Source organism: Saccopteryx leptura, chromosome 6, assembly GCF_036850995.1.
Source record: "Saccopteryx leptura isolate mSacLep1 chromosome 6, mSacLep1_pri_phased_curated, whole genome shotgun sequence".
Classification (NCBI taxonomy): Eukaryota; Metazoa; Chordata; class Mammalia; order Chiroptera; family Emballonuridae; genus Saccopteryx; species Saccopteryx leptura.
In genome coordinates, this window is record NC_089508.1 from 65,167,642 (window position 1) to 65,195,304 (window position 27,663).

Consider the following 27,663-nt stretch of genomic DNA (forward strand, 5'->3'; position numbering starts at 1 on the left):
AACCCTCATACACTGTTGGTGGGAATGTAAAGTAGTACAACCATTATGGAAGAAAGTATAGTGGTTCCTCAAAAAACTGAAAATAGAACTACCTTATGACCCAGCAATCCCTCTACTGGGTATATACCCCCAAAACTCAGAAACATTGATATGTAAAGACACATGCAGCCCTATGTTCATTGCAGCATTGTTCACAGTGGCCAGGACATGGAAACAACCAAAAAGCCCATCAATAGATGACTGGATAAAGAAGATGTGGCACATATACACTATGGAATACTACTCAGCCATAAGAAATGGTGACATCGGATCATTTACAGCAAAATGGTGGGATCTTGATAACATAATACGAAGTGAAATAAGTAAATCAGAAAAAACCAGGAACTGCATTATTCCATACGTAGGTGGGACATAAAAGTGAGACTAAGAGACATTGATAAGAGTGTGGTGGTTATGGGGGGAGAGGCGAGAGTGAGAGGGAAAGGGAGAGGGGGAGGGGCACAAAGAAATCTAGATAGAAGGTGACAGAGGACAATCTGACTTTGGGTGATGGGTATGCAACATAATTGAACGACAAGACAACCTGGACAGGTTATCTTTGAATATATGTATCCTGATGTATTGATGTCACCCCATTAAAAAAATAAAATTATTAAAAAAAAAGGGTACAGTAAAAGCTAGGCAAAACAGTCAGAGTTCTGAAGCCAAGGCCAATTGGCTATCAATGGTAAGAAAATTAGCCCGGTGAGCTCACAGCATTCCCATCAGAGGTATTATTTACAATTACATGCTGTGCTGATCCCCTTTCCATAAACAGAAATTCTTCTAAGGGGTCTAACTCTACTTGTCAATTGGCTACAACCTGTACTTAAAAAGTGCCTCATTCTAGAGCAGTCCCTGACCTCTGAGATTTCCTGGAAAACCAATGCAGTAATGTATGAGCAACTTAATTCTTCCCCAGTTTATCATTTTCTCCACAACTCTACTCCTGTATTACAAAACAGTCTGAGTTTGAACCTTTTATTATATTCCAATCCTTTTGCTGAATCTAAAACTGAAAAACTAAAACTGGATTAGACATTTCAATTTGTCTTTAGAACAAAGGGAAGCCATTGACTTAAAATTAAATCTTTAAGTAAGTATGCTTTAAAACATTTTAAATACAGTTCTTATATTAGCAGCATTAAAAAATATATAGCGTCTCCTTTTCTTTATGGAATTTTCCCAACACGTATATGTACTTAATTATCTCTGAACAGTAAAGTTACATAAACTAATAAACTTCTGATGACAGAAAGGGTTCTAGTTATCATCTTAAGGTGAAAAGATATGCTGAAATTTCCCCCTAGAGTTAATGGTAGTTTTCCATTCTGTGTTTTTTCATTTTATTCTTAGTTCTGTGAGACAGAGTGAAAAAGGATGACAAGATCTAGTCATAGTAATAGCTCAAGAGGTTACTTCCTAGAGCTTATTTCTTATAACTAAGTGACAATACATGTATTTCCTTATATTGTCCCTTCAGGTCAAATTCAAATCAAAAGCAACATTCAAGTATTTAATAGGTAGAAACATAATTGAAAGGAAATAACAAATATCTCATAAGACTAAATATAAGGTTTCATCAGGCAGGAAGTCATATATTGGAAATGCAATAAAAAATTAAATATAGCCTGACCAGGCGGTGGTACAGCGGATAGAGCATCAGACTGGGATGCAGAGGATCCAGGTTCAAGACCCTGAGGTCACTAGCTTGAGCACGGGCTCATCAGGTTTGAGTGAGGCTCACCAGCTTGAACCCAAGGTCACTGGCTCGAGCAAGGGGTCACTCAGTCCACTGTAGCCCCCCGGTCAAGGCACATATGAGAAATCAATCAATGAACAACTAAGGAACCACAACAAAGAATTGGTGTTTCTCATCTGTTTCCCTTCCTGTCTGTCTCTCCTCTCTGTCTCTCTGCCACCAAAAAAATAAATAAATAAAAAATAAATAAATAAATATGAGTTCACCAAATAACACTCAAGTAGCATACACAGAGGTATATTTAATGGTGGGTGCACCAGGCATGTGCCCTGGGCCTCGACTTCTGAAGGGCCCCACAAATCCCCAATTTATACTTTTTTCTAATGATGCCAAGTTTGGTTTCATATGTGAATTTTAACATTAATAGTAAATAATATTTTTTATTTATTTAAAAATATGGTTAACACATATTTTTATTTTCCGTGTCTCTCTCTTTTTTTAATTGGCCCAATATTTTCTTCTGTGCCCAGAGCCTCAACAGACCGTAATCTGCCTCTGAGCATACACAGAGAAGAAAGATATGTTTGGAATTTCTTGGGAAATAATAAAAAGCTTTTTCATGTACAATTAAATGAACAGTAGGAAAAGAGAAGTAAGTGTTAAACAATAGTGCAAAAGAGAAAAAATAACTGGATATTTGCAAAAGACAGTTTCATTGGTAAGAAATTATGATTTGAAAATAACCATCAATTAGATTTTTAGACTTATTTTGTACCCAACCTTATTTTAGGAGGTTCCTACCTTCAAGGAGTTCAAAATCATTAAGTATATTTTAAAATGCTCTAAAATGTTACATATCTAATAGAATAATCAATGCAGGTAAATGTGCCTAAGATAGCACATTTTTAAAATTTTGAGTAATAATTTTCTATAGAGAAATCAGTGAGTATGCTAAGTTTTTATTACTATGTGCAAATTATTCTCTCCAGTAACCTCTAGTGAGAGAGTCAAGTATTTGGGGGGAAAAAGACAGAGGTTGAGACTCTCCTACCTATAATTTCAGAAAAGTCTGAGACTCATATTCCTCAGCTATAAATGTAAGGATGCAAATGCCCATGACACTAAGTTTCTTCTGGGATTTGAATGAAATTAGCTAAGTAAAGAACATGATAAACATGAAACTAATGGCACACAAGAAGCAGTGTTGATGGCAGTCACTGACATCACCATTGTTGTGGTTGCAATCATTGTGATAGTCCTAGAAACAGCAATTCTATATTATCTTGAATTTGTAGAGTGTAAATAATTAATGGAGTACTAACTTTGTTAAGAGATTGATAATATATTTAATGAAGGTTTATTTAATATAATGAGACATAATTGACATACAATTAATTGTACATATTTAAAATGATGATTTGCTAGGTCTTGTCCTATGTATTTAGCCATGTAATCATCACAATCAATATAATTAACATATCTGTCACCTCTAAAAGTTTTCCTGGACTTCTTGCAATCACTTTCTCTTATTTTTTCCCATTCTCAGTCCTCAGGCAAACAGTGACCTGAGGTATTACTACTTTAGTTTGCACTTTGCATTTCCTATAATGTTATATGATATAAATGGGATTATGCTATATGCACTTTTTTAATTTCAATTTTATTTAACATTTCAAAGGGAACAATCCAACAAGGATATAACCCTTATAAACATTTATATATCCAACATAAGAGCACCTACATATGTTAAGGAAATCTTGATGGATATAAAGGGAGAGATCAACTAAAATACAGTCCTAATAGAGGATTTAAATACCCTATTAAAATCAATGGATAGATTTTTCAAACAGAAAATCAAAAAAGAAATGGTTGCCTTAGATGAAATACTAGATCAGCTGGATTTAATTGATATTTTCAAAGCATTTTACCACAAAGCAGCAAAATGTACATTCTTTTCAAGTGTACACAAAATATTTTCTGGGATAGGTCACCTGTTAGCACACAAAACAAGTCTCAACAAATTTAAGAAAACTGAAATCATATCAAGTATTTTCTCAGACCATTATGTTATGATACTAGAAATTAATCACAAGAAAAAAACACACACACACACAAAGACATGGAGGCTAAATAACATGTTACTAAACAATGAATGGGTTAACAATGAGATCAAGGAACAAATCAAAAGATACCTTGAAACAAATGAAAATGAGAACACAACAACCCCAAATCTATAGGACACAGTGAAAGCAGTCCTAAAGGGAAATTCATAACATTATAGGGCCTCCCTGAAAAAATAAGAAATATCTCAAATAAACTATATAATTTTACACTTAAAGGAACTTGTAAAAGAACAACAAAGCCAAAACTGAGCAGAAGGAAAGAAATCATAAATATCAGACCAGAAATAAACAAAATAGTCTCAAAGAAAAGAAAAAAAAAACCCATACAGAAGATCCATAAAACCAAGAACTGGTTCTTTGAAAAGATAAACAAGATCAAGAAAGAAAGAGAGAAGATTGCAATTAAATAAAATATCAGAAATGAAACTGGAGAAATAACAACTGATGTCAAAGAAATACAAAGAATTCTAAGAAAATGTTACAAACAACTCTATACCACCAAATTAGACAATCTGGATGAAATGGATAAATTACTAAAAACATACAATCTTCCAAAATTGAATTGGGAAGAATCAGATGATCTGAATAGACATATTACAGCCAGCAAAATTGAAGAAGTAATCAGAAACTACCAACAAACAGAAGTCCTGGACCAGATGGCTTCACAGGTAAATTCTACCAAACATTCATAGAACACCTATCCTCAAACTTTCCCAAAAAATTCAGGAGGAGGGAAGACACCCAAGGTCATTTTATGAGGCCAGCTATTCTAATTCTAAAACCAGATAAAGATACTATAATGAAAGAAAATTATAGGCTACTATTCTTAATAAAGATAGGTGCTAAAATTCTCAACAAAATATTAGCAAACTGATGTAGTAATACTTTAAAAAGATCCAATGCCATGATCAGGTGGGATTTATTCCAGGGATGCAAGGCTGGTACAATATTTACAAATCAATTAACATGATATACCACATAAACCAGAGGATAAAAACCACATGATCATATCAATTTTAATTTACATTTAATATTATTTTGTATTATTTTCAGGTGTACAGCATAGCAGGTAGATAATGATATACTTTCCCCCTGTTATTTCTAGTACCGAACTGGTACCATATATAGTTATTACAATATTATTTACTATATTTCCAATGTTGTACTTTATATCCTGTTTTGTAACTATCAATCTGTACTTCTCAATCTCTTCACCTTTTTCACCCAGTCCTCCAACCCCTCTGCTCTCTGGTAACCATCAGTCTGTTCTTTGAATCTTTAAATCTGTTTCTGTTTTGTTTGTTATAGTTTTCTTTAGATTTCACTTATGAGTGAAATCATATGATACTTGCCTTTCTCTGACTGACTTATTTCACTTAGCATAATGATCTCCAGATTCATCCAGCTGTCAGAGAAGGTAAGATTTCTTTCTTTTTTATGGTCATGTAGTACTCCATTATGTAAATGTATCACTACATTTTTATCCACTCATGTACTGATGGGCATTTGGGCTGTTTCCAGGTCTTGACTATTGTAAATAATGCTGCAATAAACATAGGGGTGCATATATTCTTCCAAATTCATTTTTCAGGGTTCATAAGATATATTCCTAGAAGTGAGATTGGTGGATCAAAAGGCAGTTTCATTTTTAATTTTTGAAGATAACTCCATACTACTTTCCACAGGGGTGATACCAATCTACATTCCCACCAACAGTTCATGAGGGTCCCTTTTCTTCACAACCTATCCAGCACTTATCTGTTGATTTATTGATGATGGTCATTCTGACAGCTGTGAGATGATATCTCACTGTGGTTTTATTTTCATTCCTCTGATGATTAATGATGTTGAGCATTTTTTCATAGACTATTGGACATCTGTATGTCCTCTTTAAAAAGTCTATTCAGGTCGTTTTTTCATTTTTCAATTTGATTGTTTTTTTGATGTTGAGTTTTAAAAGTTCTTTATAAATTTTGGATACCAACCCCTTATCAGATGTATCATTGGCAAATATGTTCTTCCATTCAATGGGTTGTCTTTTCATTTTGTTGGTTTCCTTTGCTGTGCAAAAACTTTTTAGTTAAATGCAGTTTTATTTGTTTACCTTTTCTTTCATTTCTCTTGTCCAAGGAGATCTACCTGAAAAAATATTGCTATAAGAAATGTCTGAGATTTTACTTCCAGAATAATAATAAATTTGTGTCTAATATTTAAGTCTTTAATTCATTTTGAGTTTCTTTTTGTATATGTATAAGGAGGTCATCTAGTTTCATTTTTTTGCACATATCTGTTCAATTTTCCCACCATCATTTATTGAATAGTCTGCCTTTATCCCGTTGTATGTTCTTTCCTTCTTTGTCAAATATTAATTGACTATATAGATGTGGTTTTATTTCTGTGTTCTCTATTCTGTTTCATTGATCTATATGTCTGTTTTTATGACAGAACCATGCTGTTTTGATTACCACAGCCTTGCAGCATAATTTGATAGCAGGTTTGATTACTCCAGTAATCATGATTACTCCAGTTTTGTTCTTTTACACAATTGCTGTGGCTATATGGGGTAATTTATGGTTCCATATAAAGTTTTGGAATATTTTTTTAGTTTTGTGAAATATGTCATTGGTATCTTGATAGGAATTGCATTGATCTATAGGCTGCTTTGGGTAATGTGGACATTTTAGTGATGTTAATCCTTCCTATCCATGGACACAGTATATGCTTCTACTTGTTTGTATCATCTTCAGTTTATTTCTTCAGTGTCTCTTAATTTTCTGAGTACAGGCCTTTTATATAACATGTACTCAGAAAATTAAAATGTGTATTTTGCTGTTGTTGGGTGATATGCTCTAAGTAGTAAGTAGTAGACTTATTTGAGTCTTTATTTATTTAGAAAAGTATTTCTTATAATCTATTGTTGGGCTTTGCTTTTGTGTTCAATATGGCAATCTCTGCCCTTTAATTGCAGTGTTTTCAATTTTTATATTAAATGTGATCGTTAACATGTTTAAGTTTTAGTCTATCGTGATGCTGTTACTTTCTATTCTCCTTTCCCTTTCTTCTGCTTTCTTTGGATTTATTGCATATTTTTAATGATTGAATTTTATCTACTTTGTTGGTGTTTTTGCCATTACATTTTTTTATTTTAGTCATTACATTATAAATTATAATACACATATTTATATAAATAGTATCATGGTAAATTTACTAATATATTATACTCCTTCATACATAGTATAGGCATCTTACAAGAGTGTATTTCCAGTTCTATCCTCTATACCTTTGCACAATATTGTAGTAGTTATATACCCAGAAAATTTTTTCTAATACTGAGTAATCTTTTGAATAAATCTAAATAAAAGCATAAAAGTTTATTATGTTTGCCAATATACTTAGTATTTCCAGTGTTCCTTATTCTTATTCATGCTTTTATAGAGATTCATATTTTCATCTGGTGTCACTTTTCTTCTGGCTAAAGAATTTCCTTTAACATTTCTTGTAGTGCAAGTCAGAATTAACAAAATCTGTTAAGCTTTTATATGTTTGAAAATCTCTTTTTCCTTTTGAAATGAAAGTATTTTGTTGCCTTTGTTTTTGAAAGATATTTTCTCTGGATATAGAATTTCAGTTTGACAGCTTTTGTTTCATTAAGTTAAAGATGGTTCTCAACTGTATTATTGTTAATATCAATTCTTATAAAAAGTTTGCTGCCATCTTTATTTTTCTATGTAAGTACTGTGTCCTTTTTCTCTGATAGCTTTTTTTATTATTATTCATTTTAGAGAAGAGAGACAGAGAGAGGGGGAGGTAGAGAGAAAGAGAAGGGGGGAAGCAGGAAGCATCAACTCCCATATGTGCCCTGACTGGGCAAGCCCAGGGTTTTGAACCTGCGACCTCAGCATTCCAGGTCGATGCTTCATCCACTGTGCCACCACAGGTCAGGCTCTGAGAGCTTTTAGGATTTTCTCTTATTTACTGGTTTTGAGAAATTTGACTATGATGTGCCTTGGTGTAATTTTTTTTTAATTTTTATGCTTAGGATTCATTGAACTTGAATATGTGGGTTTATAATTTTTACCAAATTAAAAAAAAATGGCCATTATTTTCTCAAATATTTTTTTACCCACCTTTCTTCTTTCTTTAGAGGACTCTGATTAATATGGCATTTGGCTGCTTTAAATGGTCTTACTTGCTCTGTTAATTTTTTAAAAATTTTCTCTGTTTCATTTTGTACTTTTTAAGTACTAGGGCTTTAAGTCCCATATTCTTTTTTTCTGCATTTTCTAACCTGCTTTCATTCCTATTCATTGTACTTTTTTTTTCTTGTATTTTTCTGAAGTGAAAAGAGGGGAAGCAGAGAGACAGACTCCTGCATGCGCCTGACCTGGATACACCCAGCAAGCCCACTAGGGGGCGATGCTCTGTCCATCTGGGGCATCACTCTGTTGCAACCAGATCCACTCTAGTGTTTGGGGCAGAGGCCATGGAGCCATCCTCAGTGCCCAGGCCAAATTTGCTCAAATGGAGCCTTGGCTGCAGGAGGGGAAGAGAGAGATATAGAGAATGGAGAGGGGGAAAAGTGGAGAAGCTGATGGGCGCTTCTGCTGTGTGCCCTGGCCAGGAATTGAACCTGGGACTTCCACACACAGGGCTGATGCTCTACCGCTGAGCCAACCGGCCAGGACCCAGTGTACTTTTTTTAATATTATGTATTATATATTTTTATTTCACAAGTTCAATTTTTCTTTCTTTTTTTTTTTTTCAAAGAACTTCCATATCTCCACTTACCTTTTATCATGCAATGCTTTTTGCATTGACTTTTCCATTGCCTTCTCTGGGAGGTTGTTTTGAATAATTGGCACTCATGAGGGAATGAGATAGTGTGGGAAGAACATTAAATGTGGTAACCAAAGATAAGGATATATGTCCTTGTTCTTTTACTTTTACTCATTGGATCGATTCTTTAGCAACATTCTTGAATTTCCTGAGCCTCACTTTTCTCATTTGTAAAACAGCAACAAAAACAATGATGACAATGTCAATGCTTTGTAAGGTATTTGTGAAATGTAATACATGTGACAGAAGTTGAGATACAGTAAATAGCTACACAAATATCAGTGACTTTTATTATGATGATATTTGGAATGACTTATAAGGGCTTTAGATTTTTCTTCCTAAACATTAATATTTCTTCAAGGTGCTTGCCTACCTAGAATTTCTTTTGCTCAGCCTTCTAATATTATCAATCTCTAAACAGCTTTTATTTAGAGATAAGTAAGTATTATATCATCAAGTCCAGCCAAGATGGCAGCACCAAGCAGACTTCCCCAGACTGCCTAGGCTGAACTCTTTCTAGATGATGATATTAGCCTCAGTATCATCTCTACTACAATTAGAATAAGAGCTGTATAAAAGGATATAAATTTCTTCATATTTACCTCAGTGTCTATAGCACTAAGGAGAATGCCTCATACATAAATATTTGTTAAATAAATTATTTCTGTAAAGACTGATGGAGCTGGTAGTGGGAAAAAAATTATCCAGTAAGTTGAATTTTGATTCTGAGTCAGTAGAGATATACAAACTAAGTTTGACTAGGAATAGTACTAGCATGTTGTGCTCCTTTTTCTATCTTCAAAATGGTCAACAGGCATGTGAGGTGCATCCAAAAGCTAGGGGAAGTAACCAAATAGAAGTTGATGGGCATTGTAGTATTTGGGTGTTGAAATGCTTGAGAGATCAAGATAGTTATAGTACCCTTACTAGATATATTCTACTCAGGGAAAATTGTTTCTATCCATCAGCCCAAATGAGTTACCAGCAGACCTCCAGGACTTCCCTATTCTCCCTGCCTCACACAAAGCACAGTGGATAGTTTAAGATTTTCTGATCACAGTCTAACCAATAACATATAATTTGTATGGTTTGCTCTTTAACAATGAATTGGACTATTTGGCTAAAAATTCAAAGATGCTCCTGGCAGTAAACTGAATTCTAGAGTCAGGAGACATGGGCACAGGGCCAAGGCTGTTATGGACCATACAAAAGCTGATAACGTAAAAGCTACTGAGTAGTAATTAGGAATCAGACCAGCGTAAAGAGGGAAAAGGGAAGAAGGGAGAAAAGGAGGTCATGGAAAGGGGGGCAGAGTGACAGCTAAGAGAGATAGAGACAGAGATAGAGGAAAAGAGAAAGAAAATATAATGGAGAGACAGAGAATAACTGATGCAGGTGAACAAACAGAGAGAAATAAAGAGATAAATAAAAGAGAATAATAATTTCTACCCTGTGGAGTTCTTATCTTGATATTCCTGGATTTCTACAAGGGCTTTTTGTGTCCACATAATAAAATTTGTTCCATCCTAATTCCTTTTCCATGGACCAGTTTAAATGTGGGAGCTTCTCTTCCTTTCCAGCAAGAGGGATTCCTATAGAATGGTCTTCAGTACCCTAAGTGTTTGCTGTTGTAATCAAACTGCTCCCTGAAGATTTGAGGAATTTTGTTTGAATTCTATTTGATCCTTAGTTTCAAATTAAGGGAAGGGCATATCCCTTACATCACAATGCTGTCTCCAAGGATTTTGTATGCTCAGAAGTTTTATAGTTTGTTGACTATGAACTAATCCTCTTTGGTAACCCTAAATTCATTCTTCATTGCATTCAGTCAAAGATCTCTTTTTATACCCACTTCTTCTCCTTATTACAAAGACTTTAGGTTCTGGTATGAAGCAGTAATGAACTAAATGCCATTTAGTACTGCTATATGGATCAGTGATAACTAGTCCAATTTACCAAGGAATGGTTATAATATCTTTCTATTATCAAGCATATTTACAATGGAGACAATGACTAGTTCAAACATTTCTAATCCCATAGTGTGACTAAACTCTATACGGCTATAGACAATCGTGGGAACTTCTTGACAAATGACTTCCTAATGTGGATACCATCACTGTACGCTCATTCCGACAACTGAGGAAATGTTCCCTTCCCACATAGCCCAGAAAAAGCCTGTGCTGGTGATATAGGCAATAAATCAAATCCTTGATTACATTCAGGCTATCATTTTAAAATATTAACCTGCTGTGCTATGAAGACATTTTAGTTTAATTGTAGTATTTAAATAAGCTATTTCCTATGAAGCTTAGTTTATGCTTAATTTACACTTGGCTTTGGGCTGAGAAGCACATGGCATGGTGTAGAGCCATGGGCCCGAGGTGCTCTAAGTGCCAATGCATCTGGGTAACTGAACTGAACAAGGCTGCCATATGCTTCAAAGGGCCGAGACAATTACTACTATAAACAGCAGCATTATGAGCTTCTGGTGCCTATGTGTTCAAAGAACTTCCATGTACACTGTCTCTTAATGCCATCACGGAATCAAAATGAATAATACATTTTTTTGCACATTGCTCACTATAAGAATGAGATTCAAATAAGATAAGGGGTTACCTGGAGTCAAGAAGCATGTAAGATCCTAGACAGTCTGGAATTCAGGTTTATAAACCTATAGATTAGATAGCTTTTTAGTTACACAGAGTTGCTCTTCAAGTCATGAACCCACTACAGTACTTTGCATACAATGGACACTCAGAAAATGTGGGTGGAATTTAACTGATACTCCACTAAGCAAGTGGAGCTGGTTGTCCAGTAAATTACATAAGTAGACTATATCATACAAGCACCACTGTACTGCTGTACTACCTATAAAAAACCACCCTTAATGAATAAGGGCATGATTGCACTCTTCCCATAGGCACTGTGTTAACTAAACTTTCTGTTTTTAAAATAATTCTATGACTCAATGTTTAATACCAATTAAAAAAAATAATACATATGTGCTATTGCAGTTATGACCTACATTCTGCCTAGAAGGGAGTCAGTATGAGCTTCTGTTTTTATATCAGAAATTAGCAAAAATAAAGCACCAAGGATCAACTATAGAGTCCCCTAAAAATACAGCATTAATCAATATCTACGTAAACTGTAAGTCTCCTAACACAGAATTTCTTATTAAAATGGGCAGACTACACTGCCATTTTCTCTCTGGAGCCCACTGGGAAAATCTTATTTTTATTCCTCCTGAGGAAATGAATAATTTATGATAAAATAAAACATTTCATTAACTGTAGCAATGGGAAAATAAAAACCAAATGTCATAATTAACTACGTAATTGTCAAGTACACAACTTACTAGGATCAAAGAGCAAGATAACAAGCACCTTAGATTTATGTAATACTAAGCACTTTCATAAACATTATCTTAATTAATCCTAGTAATATTTTAAAAATTACATGTGTTTACAACCCCTCCTAATCCATATTTCTGCAAAGGCTTAATTGGTCATGCCTTCATTCTCTGAAAACATTCTCCAGAGTGCCCCAATTTAGAAACACACAACATTCATGGTTTTTTGAAGATTAAATTTTAAGCTTGTTTTTTTAACCCACAGTGAGGGAGGTAAAATTAAAATGGAAATTACTTAAAATTAATCTCTTGAAGGCATCAAAGTGCAATTAATGGGGGGGGGACAATTAAGTTTCAAACAAAAAAAATTAAAAACTTATTTGCATTTTCATTACTAGCTCTGTGATTGCCTGCCTTGTTCATGTCAAAGACTTTTTTCAAAAGAAGAATTTGGATGTAGAAAAAAAATATGTTACTTGTATCTTTTCTGTAGCTTCACAACAGGCCAGCTGCTTTGTAGTCTTGGCTGTTCTATAATTTGCCTGAGTTTTGATTCTCTCATCAGTAAAATAAAGGAGTTAGATAAAACAATCTCTCAGATTCTTTGCTCAAGCTTAGTTCCTTAACCAGCTTTGCTTTAGTGTAGTGAATCTCAGCACAAAAGATGGGATTATGTTATTAATACTAATAATTATAATAATACAACTAGCCTGTCTAGTGCTTAACAAATATCATGAGATCTATAGACATTATATCAACAAATATAACAATCTTGTGAGCTATGTATTATTATGTCAATTTTTCATATTAGAAGATTTAAAGCTCAGAATTTAAGCGAGCTGTTCCAAATGTAAATTAAAACTATCCTATTAATAAGAAATTCTTCTTTCAGAATATGGATATGTTTTTACACTTCCTAGATAGGGCAGAACTATCCAGGTAGTGGAAGGTATAAATGAGCTCATCTGTGACATGTATGCATTTTTATAAATTTGCACATAAATTTCTTTATGAACTAATTTCCTCCAGCAAAAGAAAACCATTTATAAAGGCAGATAAGTTTGCAATTCTCATGCTATTTCCATGATAAAAAGAAAACATACACAGGTAGATCGAAGATGGTATTACTGTAACCACAATGATATAAAACCTTGATAATAAAATGGAATCTCTTGGAGTTCAGGACACTAGCAACAAAAAGAAGTATTGTTGAAAACTTAGGCATTAATTTTTGATATTCTAGAAGGAGACAAACAGAAGATAATTGGGAGTGTAACTTCCTTTAAAGCTAATAAATAGTTTGTCAGTAAAGTGAAATATATATATATATATATATATATATATTTATATATATATATATAGCATTCACAGTAGAGTGCAATGGATTTAAATTCGAATTTCTTCTTCTTTGAAAGTATTGCTGTTTAAAAATAGAGACATTGTTATTGACAAAGTAGATCATGCCTCATCAAAAGGAAAACAGAGGCATACATATAATAAATTATATGAAAATGGCCACTTAGAATATAGATATTCCAGATCCTAACTATCCATCCAAAGGACAGGTGTAAACTGTCCTTTGTACTGACCCCCATGAATCATGAGGGTTTTTTTTACCTATCTGGTGAGAACAAACAGTATTCTTGGCCTGAAATGAGTGCTGGATATTGTTATATCTAATTCTTTTTGGTGGGTCTTATCTTGGTCTTGCCTCACATGCAGATATACAGCAATTTCTCAAGGGAACCTTTTGCAGGAATAAAATATTAGAGTCAATTTTGTGCTACTGCATTTTTTTGGATGGATGCTTTATGTCACAATTGCAACCGGCAATCTATGAATCAAATATCTCCAGAAGTTGTATATCGTTTTGATATGCCTCATGTTGGCTCTCATACTGTTTTGTTTTGCTCATCAGTTAAATTTAGATTTCAAGACTTTCTATTTTAGTCAAGAAGGTATAACAGATATTAGAGATTTCTCCTCTATGAAAAGTCATAATGTATAAAGCATCGACCTGGAACACTGACGTCGCCGGTTTGAAACCCTGGGCTTGCCTGGTCAAGACACATATGGGAGTTGATGCTTCCTGCTCCTTCTCTCTCTCTCTCTCTCTCTCTCTCTCTCTCTCTCTCTCTCTTCCCTCTCTCTATAAAAAAAGTCATAATGTGAACAGAATATATCTAACAATGGTTTTCGATATACTGTTGATATGTCAATGAAAGACAGTGACGATAAGAAGACAAAAACTAATGAGATGAGCCTTTCTATTCATTACTTCAGCTTACTGCCTTGAGAAGGTTTCTAGGAAAGGGAACCTAAGGTGGAATCCTTTGGACTCTGAGTTAAAAAGAACAGAAAATATGAAAAGACAGAGGCAGCTAGAGGTCACAGGGAGTAATAGCAAAAAGAAGAAAGCTGAAGAGAAAAAAAACTCCAACAATCTGCCGAGGGTTCTTCTTGACCAATCATCTGAGTAATGACAAGTACACGCATGTGATGAAAACTACCCGAAGCCAAGTTAAGAGCCACCAAAATGAATCTCATGTAATAATGCTTAGCATTCCCTATGGCCAGAAACAGTCTTAGATCCTACTGGGCAGACTAGAAAGCCTTGTCATTCATGAGTCAGTAGACTCAGAAGAGTCTTGGTTCAATACTAAGGAACAGTTAGCCTTTAGTTAAACACTATTTCATTCCCACTTAACAAAACTCAAAAGCAATGTCTAAAGAAACAAACTATTTTCATGTAGACCCAGAACAAAGCTCAAGAGTATTTATAGGATGCCAAAAAAATTCAGCTGCCATTAAGGTAATATTTACAATGTCTGTCATCCAACATAAAATTACCACCTATGTGAAATAGCATAAAACTATGACACATAATAAGAAAAATCTATCCATCAAAACTGACCAAGAATGAACACAGCTGTGAGAATTGGCAGTCAAGGACAACAGCAGTTATTAAAAGTTTTGCATATGTTCAGAGTTAAGTAGAGAAAGATAATATATGATAATGAGGAGATAAGTCATTATGGGAAGTAAACATTTTCAAAAGACACTTCTGATAAAGGACTCATCTAAAATATTCAAAGGACTCCTAAAACCCAACAATAAAGAAACAAATAACTTTGATTAAAAATGGGCCTAAAATCTTAAAATACACTTCACCAAAGGATACAAAGTACGGCAAATGTAAGGTAGTTCTATAATATATGTTTAGAAGGACAGAATTGATTATTATAATTGCATAAACACAATTATATGATGATAAAACAGACAGAAACTTTAAAAAATGTTTAAATGTTATACCCAATTGGATTAAATAAGTTTTTCTATTCCATCTTATCTGAAATTAAATTGTGCTAGGTGTAAATACCAATAAAATATACTTTTTCTTTTTAAAAAATAGAGTACGAAGATATACAGCTAGTAAGTAAGCATATGAAAAAATGCTCCATATCATGTTATCAGGAAAATGCAAATTAAAATAACGATGATGCACCACTACACATCTATTAAAACAGGCAAATCCAGAACACTGTCAACACAATAATAAAAAGGATATGAGCCTGACCAGGCAGTGGTGCAGTGGATAGAGCATCGGACTAGGATGCAGAGGACCCAGGTTCAAGACCCTGAGGTCTCCAGCTTGAGTGCAGGCTCATCTGGTTTGAGCAAAGCTCACCAGCTTGGACCCAAGGTGGCTGGCTCGAGCAAGGGGTTACTTGGTCTGCTGAAGGCCCATGGTCAAGGCACATATGAGAAAGCAATCAATGAACAACTAAGGTGTCACAACAAAAACTAATGATTGATGCTTCTCATCTCTCTCTGTTCCTGTCTGTCTGTCCCTATCTATCCCTCTCTCTGACTCTCTCTGTCACTGTAAAAGAAAAAAACCAAAAAGGATATAAAACAACAGGAACTCCTATTCATTGCTGGTGGGAGAGCAAAATGGTACAGCCACTTTGGATGACAGTTTGGCAGTTTCTATAAAACTAAACATACTCCTACCATTAATCTAGCAATCATTTTTCTTGGAATTTATGCAAAGGAGTTAAAAGCATGTCAACATAGAAACCTACGTATAGATGCTCAATAATTGCCAAAACTTGGAAGCAACAAAGAAATCCTTCAGTAGGACAATGGGTAAATAATCCATACAATGTAATATTATTTAGTACTAAAAAGAAATGAGATATCAAGCCATAAAAAGACATGGAAGAGGCCCTGGCCATTTGGCTCAGTGGTAGAGCGTTGGCCTGGTGTGCAGGAGTCTCGGGTTCAATTCCTGGCCAGGGCACACAAGAGAGGCACCCATCTGCTTCTCCACCCCTTCCCCTCTCTTTCCTCTCTGTTTCTCTCTTCCCCTCCTGTAGCCAAGGCTCCATTGGAGCAAGGTTGGCCCGGGTGCTGGGGATGGCTCTGTGGCCTCTGCCTCAGGCACTAGAATGGCTCTGGATGCAACAGAGCGATGCCCCAGATGGGCAAAGCATCGCCCCCTGGTGGGCTTGCTGGGTGGATCCCGGTCGGGCACATGCGGGAGTCTGTCTGACTGCCTCCCCATTTCCAACTTCAGAAAAAAAAAATACATGGAAGAACCTTAAATGAATATTACTGAGTGAAGAAGCCAATCTCTAAAGGACACATACTGTATGAATTCAACAGCAATTGAGCTTTAAACAACATGATGTGAACTTCAAAGGTTCACTTACATAAAGATGTTTTTTCAATAAACACTGGTCCTTCTTATCAGTAGATTTTACATCTGCTGATTGAACCAACCATGGATCGAAACCATTATTATTTCCTTCTGTGGTTTTCCATCTGTGGATTCTCAACAGTGGATATAAAATACTATTTTAGAAAGTGAGTTGGTTGAATCTGCTGATGCAAAGGGATGACTGTACAGTCAATAATTATATTCAGATTTTCAATTGTACATGTTCTGTGTACCTTATCCCCAGGCTATTCAAGGTCAACTCTATATAACATTCTGGAAAGAGAAAAATAAGAGAGACAGTAAAACAATTTGTGGTTACCATATCTTTGGGAGGGAGAAAGGGTAAAAAGATGGAGCACAGATAACTTTTAAGACAGTTAAAATACTCTGCATGATTTCAAAATGATTAGTAGATGTTACTGTTTATTTGTCCAAACCCATAGACTGTACAACACCAAGAGTGAACTAACTGTACTGTAAACTATGAATTTTGAGTGATAATGATATGTCAATGTAGGTGCATCAACTGTAACAAACGCACTACTCCGGTGGGGGATGTTGATAACAGGAAAGACTATGCAGATGTAGGGGTAAGAAGTATATTGAAAATCCGTATAGCTCCCCTCAATTTTTCTGTGAACTTAATACTTCTCTCAAAAAATAGTCTTTATAAAAAGCAAAAAGTTAAGTGGAGACATGGAAGATGCAAAAATCCAGTTTGAACTTCCTGAGATAGAAACACATAAGATAAAAAAGAAGTGTGAGTGTTCGAGAAGGAAAAGGGGTGACAGAAGGTGAAAGAGGATGGATGGGGTAGATAGTAATGGGGGGTTATGACTTGGGTGGTAAACACACAATACAATATGAGATGATGTATTATAGAACTGTATACCTAAAACCTGTAGAACTTTTTTAACCAATGTCACCCCAATAAATTCAATAAAAATAAAAAAATTACAGTGGCCTAAATAGATTCAACATCAGAAAATAAAAAGTTACTGAACTTGAACATATAGCAATAAAAAGCCTGACCAGGCGGTGCACAGTGGATAGAACGTTGGACTGGGATGTGGAAGGACCCAGGTTAGAGACCCGGAAGTCGCCAGCTTGAGCGAGGGCTCATATGGTTTGAGCAAAAGCTCACCAGATTGGACCCAAGGTTGCTGGCTAGAGCAAGGGGTTACTTGGTCTGCTGTAGCCTCCGGGTCAAGGCACATATGAGAAAGCAATCAATGAACAACTACGGTGTTGCAACATATAGCAATAAAAATAACCCAAAGTGAAGTACAAAGAAAGAGAAAGGGAGAAAAGAAAACCTGAGCACCAGCGGGCTACGGGACAACTTCAAAGACCCAATAAATACATAATGTGGAGTTACCAAAAGGTAGGGGCAGAAGGAATATTTAGAGAAATAATGGCCATGTTTTCCAAATTGAAGAAAACTTCAGACATACAGTTTCAGGTAGCTCAACAAATCCTAAGCACCAGAAACATAAAGAAAGCCTCACCATGACACATCATAATCTAGTTGTGCAAATGAATAAAAAAACACATAGTCATAAATAAAGGGTAGTACAGGGGGTCAAATATGTGGTAATGAAAGAAGACTTAACTTTGGGTGGTGAGCACACAATGCAATATATAGATGATATCTCATAGAATTATACTTTTTAAACTTACATAATTTTATTAAGCAATTTCCCCCCAATAAATTTAGTTTTTAAAAAAGTAAAGTGAGGGAAAAATAAAGATATGTACAGAAGAACAAAAATGAGGAAAACAGATTTCTCATTGAAAACAAGTCAAACACAAAGACAATGAAGTGATATCTTCAAAGTAAATTTTTAAAAATGGCACTGAGAAGCCCTGGCCGGTTGGCTCAGTGGTAGAGTATCAGCCTGGAGTGCAGGAGTCCCACATTCAATTCCCAGCCAGGGCACACAGGAGAAGCGGCTGTCTGCTTCTCCACCCTTCCCCCTCTCCTTCCTCTCTGTCTCTCTCTTCCCCTCCCGCAGCCAAGGCTCCATTGGAGCAAAGTTGGCCCCAGCGCTGAGGATGGCTCTATGGCCTCTGCCTCAGGCGCTAGAATGGCTCTGGTTGCAACAGAGCGACGCCCCAGATGGGCAGAGCATCGCCCCCTGGTGGGCATGCCAGGTGGATCCCAGTCGGGCGCATGCAGGAGTCTGTCTGACTGCCTCCTCGTTTCCAGCTTCAGAAAAATACAAAAAAACAAAAAAATAAAAACAAAAATGGCACTGAGAACCATATGATCTATTCAATAGATGCAGTAAAAGCCTTAGACAAAATACAACTTCCATTTTTTATCAAAACTCTTGGCATACCAGGGATAGAAGATAGCTGTCTTAACTTGATAAATGGCATCTACAATAAGTCTACAGCTAATATCATACTTAATCAAGAATGTTTTTCATCTAAGTTTGGGAACAAGGCCAGGGTGTCTGCTCTTATCACTTCCATTTAGTACTGTATTGGAAATCATAGCCAGGGCAAAAAGGCAATCAAAATTGTACCAGGATTTTATTGTATATGTAAAAAATGATAAGATGATTATAAAATTTATATGGAAATAATTTATATGGAAAGGTTCTAAAATAACTTTGAAAAAGAGAAAAAGTCAGAGGACTAACACTACTTGGTTTTGAAACTTATCAAGTAAAGCTGTAGTAATCAAAACCATGTGGTACTGGCATACAGATAGATAAATAAATCAATGAAAGAGAATAGGTAATTCAGAAATATATCCATACATGTACAGAGAGCTGAATTTCAATAAATGTGCAAAAGCAAGTTAGTAGAGAAAATATAGTACTTTCCAATATATATACATATGCAAACTAATGAAGTTGAATCTATAATTTATACAATATTCATAAATAACATCAAAATATATCATAGACCTAAGTGTAAAACAAAAACTATAAAACTTATACAAATGTAAATACAAAAATGGGTACAATATTTAAATAGACACTTAACTAAAAAAGATAAAGGATAGCACATAAGTACATAAAAGGATAATTAAAGGCATTAGTCTTTAGAAAATTTCAAGGTAAAATCCCTATAAGATACTACTACACACATATTATTAAGTGCAGGAAGGATGTGTATGTCCTAGAATTTTTATACAGTGGTGACAGAAGTGTAAAATGGTGCAACAACTTGGGAAAGTGTCTTAAAAATCAAACAGATTTCCTAATATATATCTATGTATTCTACTCTTATTTATTCAAAAAATGTAAACATATATCCATACAAATACATATGCACATTGTTTCTGACCACTTTATTTTTAATAGCTAAAAAATGGAAAGAAATCAAATATCCATTAAAAAGTGAATATCTAAACCAATATTTTAAAATAAAATGCTACACAGTAATGGAAACAAACTGTTGCTAAACTCTAACATGGATAGATCTCAAAATAACTACTCAATGACTAGAACCACACAAAAGAAGAGTGCTTACTGAATTATCTATTTGTATAAGATTCTAGAAAATAGACTTGTGGTGGCACAGTTGATCAACTTGGAGTACTGAGGATGCCGGTTCAAAACCCCAGGCTTGCCCAGTCAAGGCACATAGGAGAAGCAACTACTATGAGTTGATGCTTCCCACTCCTCCCCTCTTTCTCTCTCTCACTCTCTGCTGTCTAAAATCAATAAATACAATATTTTTTAAAGATTCTATAAGATGAAAAATTCTCTATAGCATCATAAACTAGATCAGTGATTGCCTTGGTTTGGGGGAGTTAGAAAGGATTGCTTCAACAAGGCATAAAGAATCTCTTTGAGGTGATGGGTTTGTTATAGTCTTGTCTGTGGTGATGATTTCATGGAGGTACACATATATCAAAATTTAAAATTGTATACTTTAAATATGTAGATTTTATGCTTTGTCAGTTATGCTTTAATAAAATTTCTTAAACTTTTTAATCTACGACTTATCCTGAGAAACTGGAAGCACCAGCTTTATTGTATCAGCATGATTGCATGGTGACAGAAGTCCCTTTTCTATATCACTTGCTGTCAGATTTATCCCAGTACCTGTCACTCCACTTTGGTGCTGTTATCCTATATTATTCATTTACTTGACTACTTTAGAATTTGAATTAATTACTATAGTTTAATTTCTTGTCTCTATTTTTTTTTTTTTTTTGACAGAGAGAGAGACAGAGTGAGAGACAGACAGCCAGGAAGGGAAAGAGAAGAGAAATATCAATTCTTCATTGTGGCACTTTCATTGTTCATTGATTGCTTTCTTATATGTGCCTTGACTGGGGGGCTACAGCAGAGTGAGTGACCTCCTTGCTCAAGCCAGTGACCTTGAGCAACTGCTGACCTTGGGCTCAAGCAAGTAACTTTGGGCTTCAAGCTAGTGACCTTTGAGCTCAAGCCAGCGACCATAGGGTCATATCTATGATCCCATGCTGAAACCGGTGATGCCATACTCAAACTGGTGAGCCTCTGCTCAAGCCAGATGAGCCCATACTCAAGCAGATGATCTCAGAGTTTCAAACCTGGGTCCTCCACATCTCCAATGCTCTATCCACTGTACCACCACCTGTTCAAAAGCTTCTTGTCTTCTATTAACACATAAATATTAAGTAAAATAAGCCAGTCAGAGAAAGACAAGTCCATATGATTTCACTCATATGTGGAATCTAGTGGACAAAATAAACTAACAAACAATAAAAACAGACTCACAGGAAAAAGAAGGACAGCTATCAGAGGGAAGAGTTATTAGAGGGCTGGATGAAATAGGTGAAGGCATTAAGCAAAAAAAAAAAAAAAAGGGAACTCATGGACACCAACAACAGCATGGTGATTACCAGAGGGAAAGGTGGAGGTGGAGGAAAGTAATGGAGGGGATAAATGGTGACTGAAGGAGACTTGACTATGCGTGGTGAACACACAATACAATATACAGATGATGTACTATAGAGTTGTAAACCTGAAACATATATGCTTAATAATTAGTGTAACCTCAATCAGTTCAATAAAAACATACAGAAAAACAAAGAAATATCTAAAATAGTTTCTTCCCTCTGTTTAAAGGGAAAAATCATCTTATTCATATTATGGTATCCTCCGCTATTTGGTCCCAACTGATTTTTCAAACGTAATTCTTAAAACTGCCTTTCTCGGCCCATATACATAAGAAGCTCTGTATTTCTTACACACTATTGCCCACATTCTCAAATAAGCTCTATGTGTTGGGTTTGCTTATTTAGCATGTTAATGAGATCCATGTTTAAACTATTAGCAAAGTGAGAAGAAAAAATAAAAAAGACGGCCTTTATATTTATTGTTAGGGATTTCCATTTTTACTAAATAATAATTGGAAGTCATTTTATGTCTCTCCAAGAAGGAGTAATAGAAATAAAAGAATACTTGACAGAAAAATAATTTCATGCTGTTTGGTGCAAGATATGAGAGGTTTAAAAATAAATGACCTCAGAAAATGAGAGGTTGTAAAAGTTATGATCGACCATTTCATCAGCATAGGCTGGTGTAGAGATTATGGCCAAGAAGTTACCTAAATTTTCTTCTGCTGTCTTTAGTCATAAATACTCAGGTTTCAAGGTGTTTCTGAAGTAAGCCTATAAGTTTCTAGCTATGTTAGGTCAATTGTTAGAGATCAGATTGTAATCATTTTTTTCCCCCTGCAAATTCACCCAAACTCTGTCACATTTTCTCATTTGTAATATTCATTTTATCACTTGCTTCCAAAGTTGAGGAATAAATAATAATTATTCTGAGAGTACTAAGCTGGTTCATAACACAAGTTTTATTATTTTTGTAATTTGCATAAATACTAATAATGTGATAATTGTATATTTTGCATGCCTGTCTTAAATTTAAATTCATATATTTTATTATTTGTAATAGATTCACATTATATACTTACAAATAAAATTTCTCATCCCATACTGGATTCAAGTTTCCAAAAATAGTTTTAGTTCTTCTTTTGTTCTTTCCAACTTGAACTGTGACATATGGGTCACTTGACCCTGTTTTATCTTTTGCCTGCAAGCCTTGTGCAGAAACCACTGAAATAACAAAAACAAACATTTTAGTATAAAGGTTTACCCAGAAACAAAAAGTAATAATGAAGGAAACACTTTTTTTATCACTTTGCCCCTGGTTTTACAGATGTTTCCCCATTGATTTCATTCTTATGAGCAACAGGGCTGTAAAAAAAATGTTTAGTAGACTGACCAGGTGGTAGCACAGTGGACAGAACATTGGCCTGGGATGCTGAGAACACAGGTATGAAATCCTGAGGTTGCCAGCTTAAACATGGGCTCATCCAACTTGAGCACAGGGTCACTGGCTTGAGCGAGGGATCATAGACATGACCCCATGGTTGCTGGCTTGAACCCAAAGGTAACTGGCTTGAAGAGCAAGGGGTCACTGCCTTGGCTAGAGCCCCCCGGTCAAGGCACATATGAGAAAGCAATCAATGAGCAACTAAGCTGCCACAACTATGAGTTGATGTTTCTCATCATCTCTCTCCCTTCTTGTCTGTCCCTGTCTGTCTGTTGATCTCTCTCTCTCTCTCTCTCTCTCTCTCTCAGAAAAAAAAAAGCAATCAATGAGCAACTAAGCTGCCACAACTATGAGTTGATGTTTCTCATCATCTCTCTCCCTTCTTGTCTGTCTTTGTCTCTGTCTCACTAAAAAAAAAAATGTTGAATAAAATAAATACATACACTAAACATTAAAACCTTTCTTTGGACTAATATAATTTTGCCTGTAATGAATAGTAGCTATAATCTTATCAAGCTTACACATATTAGCTATATGCTAATATATGCATTATCATATCCATGTATAGAGAAATAAACATGGACATAAAATATGCAAAAAATTATCCAACATAATTCAAAGACCTATAATTTAAAATTTATTTATGAGTTCGCTGTCAGTATTGATCAGCACACCCAATATAAGAAGCATCTTTGTTCTTCACTGTAAATACTATATCAGAAGGTTAAGAGGCTTGTGAATTTTAACATGATATCTATGTACTTACTGTTATGCTAATGTTGCAAGCAAATTCAGAAGGTCAAATTACTGGACATTATTAAAATTAAATTTTCTTGACTCAAGGATCAATTGGAAGAGGAATATTGATTCAAGAGTAAGTAAAACAATATTTGTATGTTGTTTTATTAAGAAAAGTTGACTGAAGAGATTATTGGCTACTCTTGTAATTTGTCTGTGACAGGCAGCAACCAAACTAATCTCTTGTAAACTGCAAGATATTGATGAGTATTTTGTAAAACAGAACGTTCTTCCGCTAGAAGATCTTTTGATTAGACTGACACAGCTTTTGATTAAAACAAAACACAGAGAGAACAAGAAATTACCTCACTGATCTAATACATATTTTAGAAATCTGAAGTACCAATTAGACTTCTTGCCAATAGTGATAAGGTTGAAAATTCTATTTGTCCATAATTATTCCTAGCAGTGATTTCTAAGACATGGAAATATTCAACAAAGGAAAAAGTTTTAAAAACTTATTTTTACCTGTAATGGTTATTTTTGCTGACCACTTAGATGTCCCATCCAATACACTTTGCTTGGCTGCCTTTGTGTATTGAACAAAATCTTCTTTAGAAATCTGAAACATTTCTTGAATTACCTCAAACACCTCTGGCCTATTTTTTTCCCTGATCTTCATTCTTTCTTTCATAGCTGTAATAATAGTCTGTGTCTTGTCTTCAGCACCATGTTTAGAACTCTTTTCTGCTGCTCCTACAAAGGAAAAATCAGTGGTAGTATTAATGTATGTGTAGTTACTTTTTGATGACCCAATAGAGGTAGGAAATAAAGATGAATCTGAGAATGAATTAAGGCTTTTATTCTGAGGAGTTAGAATGGCTTTTTTGGAGAATTTCAGGACAAGTCACAATGTCAAGAGACAGAACAGCTTGTGTTATTGGCAAGTGAATGTACCTCAGTAATCTAGTTTTCTCACTTATATTATTAGACTAAATCAGAGATCGTGCAAATGTTTATGTTTAGTTTGGTTTTTCAGAAATGAATTTCAAAAACCCTCAAAAGAAGGTACAAAATCAAATGTATTTATTGTATAACACATAAATTTACTCAATGGATAAGCAAATCAAACTGGGAAATAGATTGGAATTATATATGACAGATGTCACTCAAAATCAATATCATAAATACTTGTGTTCATCCAAAGTATCTAATTATTTTTATTGATTTTATAATGATAAATGAACCTTATAAAATACATCTTATAAAATAAATATACCACTATTTATTATATATTGAAATATGAAGTAAGATTTCACTTGGAATGAAAGTGATTCTGTTATTTAAAAAAGATTTTGAAATCACTGAGTGAGATGACCTCTGAAGTATCTAATGGACTTCAGATTTGAATTATCAGTCTATAATATGGCTTTAGTTTTGAACAGTCTGAATTCTCACTTTTCACTTGAAATTTTTTTTATTTCTAGGACATTGTATTTTTTTATGATTGGTCTCAACTTTTGGGGCATTTCTGTTTATAACACAAATTCTCTGGCAGCGAAGGATTGCCTATAGTCCACTCTTGGATCCCTCACCTTTTCCAACCACCAGCCAGATAGTCCCAATGCTCTGTCTGGCATCTCTGGGATGCTTAATATTACAGAACAAATAAATAGTGAGCCGTATTTCAACTCTCACAGTTCCTTACTGAATATAAAGTAAAAAAATCCAAAGCCCATGCACTAGTGTCTGCAGGAACTGCCGCTGCCAAAAGCAAACATATTTGGGCACAGAAGCAACTGATATATAGTGAAAAGAATAAGAAACTTGTGTTCATAACTAATAATTGTTCCAATATCCATCTACATGGACTAAGTATTGCCCAACTTGTATTATTGATTTTTGAGATATATTTCTGAAAAGAGACATACTCATACAATATTTTATAAAATGTTAGGGGATTAGATGGGATAACTTATCTGCACAATTCCTACCAGCAGGATAGCCTCAGTAATGTCTTTTCAATTTAATTCTGTGAATTTCAAGCCAATTTAAGTATAGAAGTTCAGATAAAAGAGAAAACATTAACTACTAAATTTCCTTTGTATAAGTTTATATGTAATTTGACAGCAGTAATTTAGTGAAAAATCTTTATTTATTTGAAAATATAACATTTTTTTACTAAAGTATAAAAAATACATTCATAATAATCAAGGGGTAATTAGAGAAAGTTAGATGAACATTCGAATGGTAGAAAGAACAGATTCCCTGTAATTAACTTTAAAAACACAAATAAAATAAAATCCTTTGAGGACAAATCACATTTTAAATAATGCCAAAAATCAGTGCATTCTATTTAAGGTAATTTGCCATTTATAACACAATAGTCATTACTTAAAACATGCCCTAACCTATTTGTACATTATGTGTCTGTAGGCAATTATACATTTATAACTTATAAATAATTTAACTTCACCCTGAATAATTCTTACACAGCAAAATTAGCTTAGGCTACACTAAATATTAGTTGTAACTATTCAATAGGCAGATTTTAGTATAAGTACTGAACTAGTCATTAAATAGAAAGAACACTGATGGCCTGAAAAAGGTACCTGCAATATTCAAAGTGCCCCAAATGCTTAAGTTTTAAAGGCCATGCTAATAATGTTCAAAGAGCAAGAAGCATCATAAAAAATTTTACTTGCTAAGCCCTGGCCAACTGGCTCAGTAGTAGAGCATTGCCCTGGCATGTGGAAGTCCCAGGTCTGATTCCCAGCCAGGACACACAGGAGAAGTGCCCATCTGCTTCTCTATCCTTCCCTTCTTCTTTCTCTCTATATCTCTCTTCCCTTCCTGCAGCCAAGGCTCCATTGGAGAAGTGTTGGCCCAGGCACTGAGGATGGCTTCATGGCCTTTGCCTCAGGCACTAGAATGGCTCCAGTTGCAAAGAAGCAATGCCCCAGATGGGCAGAGCATCGCCCCCTAGTGGGCTTGCTGGGTAGATCTCAGTCAGGTGCATGTGGGACTGTCTCTCTGCCTCCCCTGCTTCTCAATTCAGAAAAATACAAAAAATAATTTTATTCTCCAAATTTTCTAAACAGCTATTACCTTGGTGTTAATGAGTACTTCCAGTTTCCATGAAAGAGTATAAAAGTCCCCAAGAGTTAAATATATATATTTTGGGTTATATATTTTTTAATTTAGAAAAAGCCAGTTGACCACCACCCTCATAATATATGCTAATTCAAATAAAAACTACTAAATTCAATGATGGAATGTCAGGAGATTTTTTCATTTAAATGAATCAAATATCTGTACTTAACTCTAACTTGTATAGACAACAGACCCATAAATTATGAAATTGCCAGTCTAGGAGAGTAGGTTAGCAGAGATTTATATTTAAGCCCTTTTCTCTGTTATTTCTAGAAAAGAGATAAAACTTTTTTAAATTTCTACTTTTATATTTTTGATTTGAATAAAATAATTTAACTTAGACCTGTTTAGTGCAGAGATTCAGAGAAAATTCATAATTAATTTTTGTCACTGATCTGTAAGTACTTTCTCTTACCCTATTGAGTATCAATCCCACATATATCATCTTTTCTTTTCTTTTTTTAAACAACACTATTTATTAAACAGGTGCAATTTGTTTTGAATTTCTAGCTCTATGGGTTTATCATTTTCTTTTGGGCTTATGCTGGTTATCTCAAAGTTATCAGAGATAAACTTAAGTGTGCATTTATATGAGTCTTTTTTCAAAATATCTGGTCTAGTAGCTTCATTGAAATATAGTAATATATCAGCCAGAGAGAAAAAAAAAGATCAAAAGAGATAATGTACAGTGAAAGCACTTTGTAAAG

The 27,663-nt window shown here is 34.6% G+C and overlaps 1 protein-coding gene across 1 annotated transcript in view; it reads right to left on the minus strand.

The window, feature by feature from the left end:
• UNC13C (unc-13 homolog C) overlaps positions 1-27,663 on the minus strand; it is a 650,594-nt gene that overhangs the window by 353,487 nt on the left and 269,444 nt on the right. The window contains exons 8-9 of the mRNA XM_066342502.1: positions 24,332-24,559; positions 22,704-22,845 (exon numbers count right to left, since the gene is read on the minus strand). Coding sequence (XP_066198599.1) covers positions 22,704-22,845; positions 24,332-24,559 — 370 coding nt within the window. The remainder of the gene's footprint in view (positions 1-22,703; positions 22,846-24,331; positions 24,560-27,663) is intronic.